Source organism: Mercurialis annua, linkage group LG3, assembly GCF_937616625.2.
Source record: "Mercurialis annua linkage group LG3, ddMerAnnu1.2, whole genome shotgun sequence".
Lineage (NCBI taxonomy): Eukaryota > Viridiplantae > Streptophyta > Magnoliopsida > Malpighiales > Euphorbiaceae > Mercurialis > Mercurialis annua.
In genome coordinates, this window is record NC_065572.1 from 67,152,913 (window position 1) to 67,161,343 (window position 8,431).

An 8,431-nucleotide genomic window follows, 5' to 3' on the forward strand; every position below is an offset into this window, starting at 1 on the left:
TTACTTTTTATACGCTCTAAAAATATATAAATGGTTGCAATTGACCTTGTTTTTAAGACTATTAAAATGGGTCATCACTCGCATGTTAACACGATTCACCAAACACGTGAAATTAATGAATTCATATTGAGTCTTAGTGGGTTCATGTCGAAATGTGTTGGCTTGTTTATAACACGAATTTTATGGGTTGACTCGCAAACCCGCCTAAACCATTAATAAATTATACTATTTAAAATAATATAGAATAAAAGAGCCAATAATTAGGAAATTATAAAAATAAAACTATTAAATAAATTATGTTTAATTATATTAATATTTAAATAATATAATTATATAAAAAATTATAACTTGCGGTCATATCCATATTTTACATGTTTCAAATTATTTCATAGGTTTAAATGAATTGTGTTAATTGTGTTAGTTTTGTTAATTGGCGTTGTCTGTTTATCTTAACGTGTTAATTATGTCATGCCATGTTATCCATTTTAAATTTGTATCATGTTAGAAATAATTTTTTTAACACAATTAGTCAAATGAATCATATTTGCGTGGTATCAACATAAGGTGAACAAGACACGAACATGACCGGCCAACTCATTATAACACTCCTACTTATTTTGGAGAATTATGGATTAAATTGTAAAATAAAATAAAAAATCTATATGAACTGTCTCATAAATTCAAATACCAGAATGACTCTTTTTCCATACCCTTTCTATTCTAATTTCAGGAATGTTAGTGCTTCATGATTAGGCTGAAACTTCCGTTGATCGGGGATTTCAACTCTTAGTTGATAATAAAAGCCTATTTTATTATCAGAATAAAGAATCAGCAGTACGTACGGCCATGCCACCAAACTGGATTCAAAACTGAAACTTTAAGCTTCTATTGGAATTTGAGAATCCACTGTCAACAAAAGAGTTAGTAAGATATCAAAAGATTTTTTCCTGCCATTTCTTAGAGATTCTTCTTCTGCTACCTGTTTTCAACTGCAGCTGACAGAATAAATGTTCGTTTGACTGAAAATTTTACCACTGTACATTTCTTGAACAGTAGATATAGCTGCAGTAAAAAAACCCATTTGATTGGAGCCAGATAACAATTGACATAAACCATGTTTAACTAAAATAGATGCACTGATTAGTAATATTGTCAACTCAAACCGAGCTCGTCATGAGCTCTGCACCGGTTCTTGTTCTTGTTTCAGATTTTGATTTTTCATGTGAACTACTATTAACACCACCTGTTCTTGTTCTAGTCTTAGGGTGCAAAGAAGAGTTACTTAAAGTAATAATTTTTTCTTTTTTATCTTCATCGGAAACTGATTCAGAGCCGGGCAGAATACGCCTGAGCTGAAACCGCTGGCAGGTAATTCGACCTTTATTCCACGCAGGAAAAGAAAATGATGCTGAAACGTTATCCTGCAGAAAGGAATAGACTGCCTTCGCGAGAGGGAGATCTTGTGAAGCTGAGCTTTTCTCCATCCGCCCTCTTCTGATAGGCACAAAACAAAATGTCACCATTAGTTAGAGCAGAAGTTCGGGACTTTAGGTCAATCAATTGACAAGTCTAAAAAATTTATTCTCATTAAGATGCATATCCAACTAACATATTTAAGCTATCCTATTCAAAAACTTGAATTAACATGCGAGTAGTATATACACTAGGAAGGCCACAATAAACAATGTAATTGACCAACAGCCAACTACAATCTACGCACTATGTGAGGCTCAAGAGAAAGCTAAAAGGTCAGGAAAGGTCACATCGACTAGTTTGGTTTAAGGCATCAATAAGCAGGCTTAACACTATGTCGAGATTGTTCCATAAGGGGACATGTGCATTATATTCGAGCAAAGGGTCATCGCTGTTTCTGAACTTGTATGTCAGAGTCAATTAACTCACACTTAGATATTTTAGTCGATTATAGACAATACTCTCTAATTTTAGGTCGATTAACCCCCAAATTGTACAAAATGATCGGGTTCACGGGCCGCGATGATCCAATTTGAGGGTTAATTGACCTAAACTAGAGTATTGTCCTTATTGATTAAAATAGCTAAGTGTAAGTTAATCGACCCCGACTCACAAATTCAAGGACCACAATGACCCTTTATTCCATTATATTCTATATAAGTAATTAGATAGGCTAATTTTACTAAATCAGGAGCAGCATTCTTACAATATAATACTTTCACTGTTCCAAATTGATAGCCACTCTTTTAAGTTACTTTGTCCCATAGTGGTAGACACTCGATTATTTCTTAAATGATTAAATGTCATATATTTACCCTCATTAATTATGCATTAAAAAAACAAGTCATTAAAAGACATAAAGTCGCTACTTAATTAAATAGCGCCAAGTACAGTATTTTGTTATAAATCAACTCTATTTACCTAAATAAACCAAATTTCTCAATACTTGTATTTGTACTAAACTACCAATCAATTTGGTACGGAGAGAGTATCACTTAACACTACTATTGAAGGAAATTTTTCAGGATGGTCGGTGACTGTGGTGTTGTGCTAGCCGTGTTCCACTTGCCATTCACTCTCACAAAATAACAACATAAAAAGTACAGAAAAGAAAATGACTTACACTACAACAACAGACGCCAGATTAGGAAGATCCTCTCCCTTCAATAACATCTCATGCATATTATCGAGCCAAACAGATATTGCTGTATATGCACCACCTTCCCACATCCTACAGATATCATCCATAAAATAATTGAACAGGATGCATGGAAGAAAACAAATTAGATAAGGAAGTATCTTATATTACCTGTGCACATCCACGGACCATACAAGTTTGCTTTTACGAAAAAGTTCAGGAAAAAGTCCTCGCTTTGTGGCTTCACTAAGCACTCTTGCTGCCCTTTCTTTCTGACCCAGCCACCAGAGTGCTTCTAAAAGTGTGTTATAAAACCTCATTCCCAGACCACATCCTTCAGAATTGAGTTTGTCAAATACATACTCCACCATTTGCCAATTAGAAGCATCATCATAATCTCCTCTAATCATCTGTCCAATTACTTGATGAACATTTGAGACCTTAACTGTGACCATCTCATCAAGCATGCTGTAGGCATCATCCCATCTGAAAAAAGGAGCTCAATATGTTAAACAGAATAAAGCAGTAGTTGGATTTAAGAAGTTCCACCGGCTGACAGCCAAAACTCAATACATTTTTGGTGTTGGCATGCCACATCATCTGCATTGATGTTTTAATTTTTAACAGCCAACTTTCACATAATATTGGATTTGTGCGGTGACCAATGAACAAAAGCAGATTATCAGAAAATCGGTTCATATCATAGAAAAAGTACCATGCAATTCCATGCTCTAAGTCTTTGACAAACATATCTGGAAAGACATATGAACCATCAAGTTCACACCTGCGGTCATCAGAACCTAGTGGCAAAATAGTGTTACAGATAGGTGTAGCACCACTTGCTAGGTGTAGCACCACTTTACTAAAATGGTACTATGTTCTTAAAATGCCAAAAAATGCCCAGTCTCCTGAAGTGTCTCATAAGAAATCCTATAGTACAAAGACTTTAGCACCTAACCACTATCCTTTGCAATAAAAGCTAGGGAAGCATTTGATATATCCAGCTATAAATGATCAAAACGCATCCCATCAGCCAACTATATCTAGCCATTTATGTGCAGACTTGTCTCCGTTACAGAAACTCTTTGAGCCATCTTAAGGGAGAAAAAAAAAAGTTATCTAAGCCAGGTTGCTGATAAAATGAATGAGGTTCTAAATTAATACTAACTCAACCCATCCCAATATGATGTCTCGTTTCATGACTAGCATCGACTATATGCTTAAGTCATAGCATTAACCTCGAGCTAGGAAATAGGCAGACAAAATCTTTCAGGAATATGATTTCTTCCCACGGCGTAGTAATAGTATTGTTGGTAAATCTGAATAGTCAGATGGACCCACTTTTTTTATTGCCACATTTGTGAATGTGTCATGAGCTTATCACGATAAACTATGTCAGCATTCTGTATGCCGAAGCAGGAAAAGTCGTAGAGCAATTAATCAAAAGTTAACAACAGGACCTGTCTACTCCTTCATGTATATGCCTACAGTGGCAATAACATACATCTAGCATAAGCCTAGGAGGTCAATTGTGCCTTAACCTTAGATTATATGCAGGTCCCGAATCAGCAAAATCAAACTATTACGACACTCAAGAAGTGCATACCTGATACAACTGGTTGTATGATTTCCATATATTTATAGGTTGAATGCTTAAACCTATTGTGTGCTCGTTCCCCTAAGAGCTTTTCACCTCTCTAGAACTTGGCAACAATTTAGCGGTAAGACTAAATAAGAGAATAAAATAAATGGGCGAAAGCCTAATAGCAAATGCCATAAAATACGCATCAACTTCAAATGATTTTTGAATAACTGCTAAAACTCCATATATGATTAACTTGTTTGCGCAACTTCCAACATCAAATTAGTGTTCGGTTTTGATGCTGACACTCAATTCTTCCTTGTAGCTTAAAGGTATTATTTTTCCTGAAACGCAGGTTCCTGAATCTAATTTCACTACCACCAGTATATCCAAAAAGTCGTCCATTGTGCCCTACTTTTCAACTGTCAATAGCCGGATGGGCCCTATTTGAAAACTTTTTCCACATGCTTTTTATAGCAAAACCTACAATTTCAGTGAATATAAAATAAGCAGATTGCATTCAACCAAACCTATCAGCTCATGCCCCACCATATTGAGAATGCTAGTATCTACTAGTCATTGCCAGCTCAAAGCTATGTAACTACATGTTTTGTTTTATTTTCCAAGAGGCACTAAACCCACTACCAACCAAATGTTGGAGATGCATACAGCATAAATCATACTTCGAGCACAACGGAATAAATTAAAGATTCATTATCAGAAGTTCAAACGGAAGAAAATGACAAACATATGCAACTGATCAGAGAATTGCATAGGTTATTGTTTTGAGTCACTTGTTTATCATAAAACAAGCCCCCCTCAGTCCTGGTTTTACCTTTAGAGCAGTTCTAGCTACTAATTCCGAACAAACTGTTGGATTAATAAGAGGAGTTTGTTTCAGAAGTCGTCTTATAAGAGAATTCAGAATTAGTACTCCCTCACTCCCACAAAGATAGGCAAAGTTTCTATTTTGGGCGTCCTCAAATATAGGCAAAGTTGCTATATTAATTACTTGAAATACCAATTTTATCCTTCATTAATTTCAACAACTTTAGTTATATTCTATAAATCATCATTCATTATCACTTTATCCAATACAAAAATTAATAACAAATTTTAGTTTTTCAACATTTTATTACAATTCCAAAAAATATTTAGCTTTTCCATAATATAAATTAATAAAATTTAAAATATCTATATAATTAAATTGTGGGCATTATTGGAAGTTAATAAAAAATAACTACTTTAACTTCTATTTCTTAATTATTGTGCAAACTCTACTTTGTGGGATGGAGGGAGTATATATTTTGAGAAAACCGAAGCATAGCAAAGGGCACAATTTTAAGATAGCTGCGGACATACATGATTTCCAAGGAGACAAATCTTGGAAATGAGTTGTTTCAGGACATTCGAGTAAACTTAGAGAAAATGGGGAAGTGTTTTATTACAAATAATGCTTATACTATTGAAAAGAACGACAGCATTGATTGGGAACTAGGATATGTTCTATAGTCGGGAAAATGGAAACTGACAATTTGAAAGAAAAAGAAAAGACATCTTCAAGTTCAATGATTCCATTTAGAGGGTTTAAGCAGCCTATTTAACTTTTTTGAAGAAGTGCAATTCTTCTTTGAGCTTTTAAATGTTATATTGGTAGTAATTGATAGCATAAATTAAGGTTAAAAAATGGATTTTAATTGCCAGATTAAATATCAACCAACATGCATTGATTTACTTTTTTGTGGATAATTTGCTTTTAATCCCTGTAGAATTTGTCTTATGTGGAAAAATGTTGTTTGATCTTTTTCAACTTTGTAATAGCATACAAGAAGAATAGTGCCCGAGGCGGGTTCTGATACTGAATCTTAAGTGATAATACGAGAGAGTTATTATTGTTGGACAATATATTGATTCTTTTTTAGGATCACAAAAATGATCCAACACATTTGACCTACCATGTAAATTTTTTATACAAAATTTTAAAAGGGTCATGCATTGGAGATAATGTTAAAGATATCCAACGCATGATCTGTAACCACAGTTTACGTTAGGATTGGCCAAGTTTACCTTCTAGCAACCTAACTAAGATAGTCTTTTGTTGCTTGTGGCTTTCTCTAAATATCATATCCCTACGTCTACAAGGAATATAGCAAGGGTCAACTACAAATTCAATTCAAATAACTTTCAGAAGAGTGAAAGAATTCAAACCTGTTACTTCTTGCATAAACAGCCAGCATCATACAGTAACACATAACACTAGGCAGTATTCCTGTAGCTCTGATTTCCTGAAATTGCTCCTCACTCTCATCAACAAGACCTGCTGTGCAGTACACACTCAAAACAGCCTCTAGGGTTTGCTCATCTGGCTGAAATCGCTCTTTTTCCATATCAACATAAGTCTTGATGGCTTCTTCATACTGACCTCCTTGCCTATAACCTTCAATCATGCCATTAAAAGTGTCTTCATTTCGTGGAACCCCAGATTCATTCATTTTCCACATAATTGCTTCCAGTTCTTTATAAAGTCCCCCTCTTGCAAACATGTAAATCAGAGAATTATAAGTCTCAACAGTCGGCATGCTTCCCATTTCATTCATTGTATTAAATATCACAAGAGCCTCTTCATACAAAGAAGCTTGTCCATATGCTTGAATAAAACTCGTATACACCCTTGAACTTGGCACTATTCCATTCTCATTCATATGAAGTAAAATCTTTTTAGCGTCTTCGTACAACCCTCCTTTACCACAAGCATAAATCAACCCTTCATAAGTCCCCATATTAGGCTCAACTTTCTCCTCCACCATATCATGAAACAACGTAACAACCTCCTTAAAATACCCACCTTCACCAAAAACCTCAGTGAGTATATTATATGTAGCAACATCGGGCTCCGTATTACTAACTTTCATTTCCAAAAAAAGCTCCCTAACATCATCATATCTCCCCTGACTCCCATACAAATTCAACAACATACTATACGTGTCCGCATTAGGCACACATCTAGCCTCCTGCATTTGCCTAAAAACACCCATTGCATCCTTAATATTTCCCCGAGTCGCATACGCCTCTAACAACACATTATACGACGATATATCAGGTAAATTACCACTAGACTCCATTTCCTTCAGCAATTCACTAACTTTCTCTAACCTATTCAATTTCCCGAAAGTTCCCACTAAATTCCGATAAGTTGTTATATCAGGCACCATACCCCCTTCAATCATAGTCCTAAAAACCATCTCAGCTTCATCACCTAGACCTCTATTAGCACAAGCATTAAGCAAAGTATTATACGTAATTATATCAGGTAACATACCTTCATGTCTCATTTCAGCAAATAAACTTAACAAACCTTCCCAATCCAATCCTCCTCTAGCACAAGCATTAATCACACTATTATAAGTTAATATACTAGGACTAACTCTCTCATTCTTCATTCTCTCTAAAAGCTCAAGAGAAACCTCATACTTACCATGACGGCCGTACGAGTTGATCAATGCCGTGTAGGAGAAAACACTCCGTGGCACGCCCTGATTGGGCATTTCCTCGAAAATCTCTGCGGATTTTTCAAGAAGGCGTTCACGACCTAACAAACTAATCATAATAGTGTAGATATGTTCATTAGGTTTACACCAAATCTGGCGCTGCATATATTTGAACAGCCGCAGTGATCTTTGCCAGTCACCGCGTTGAGCGAATTCTTTGAATACTAAAGCGAAGTCGTTTAATGAAAGCTTGTTTTTGAAGATTTCTAGACATCGTGCTATGCTGCCACGTGGAGGTAGACTGCTTAGCTTGTTAATTAGGGTTTCCACGTCGTAACTGTATTTTCCTTTCTCGAGTGTGACGGATGGGTTTCCGAGTACGATTTCTTTTGTTTTGGAACGTGCTTTTGCTGTACCGGAGTATCCTTTCCGGTCTCCGGAGAGTGAGATGAGTCGCCGGTTAGGGAATGGGAAGGGGTTGTTGAATTTGAGTTTGGGTTTATGGAATTTTGTGGAGAGAGGTGAAGGGTTTGGGATTGAGAGTGAGGTCATTTTAGTAATTTGGATAGCATGAGCTGAACAAATTTAAAAGGTACTGGTGGAATTGTTTGGGAGCAGGTGGATAAGGTATAGAAAGTGGAAATTTTCTCGAGAAAATTGAAATTTTCTCAGGAAAACTGAGAGAGGTTGAAGAAAGAGTGCGAGAGAACTGAGAAGTAGCTTGATGAAGACACGTGGAGTTTTTGTGGA

At 35.7% G+C, this 8,431-nt stretch overlaps 1 protein-coding gene across 1 annotated transcript; it reads right to left on the minus strand.

Annotated features, from left to right (window-relative positions):
• Positions 1 to 1,117: 1,117 nt before the first annotated feature.
• LOC126673184 (pentatricopeptide repeat-containing protein At1g74850, chloroplastic) lies at positions 1,118 to 8,431 on the minus strand. Its single transcript, XM_050367194.2, has 4 exons — positions 6,402 to 8,431; positions 2,783 to 3,097; positions 2,597 to 2,704; positions 1,118 to 1,494 (listed from the first exon to the last, which is right to left on the minus strand). The coding sequence occupies exons 1-4, from the start codon at positions 8,231 to 8,233 to the stop codon at positions 1,158 to 1,160; spliced, it is 2,592 nt and encodes an 863-aa protein (XP_050223151.1). The 5' UTR covers positions 8,234 to 8,431; the 3' UTR covers positions 1,118 to 1,157.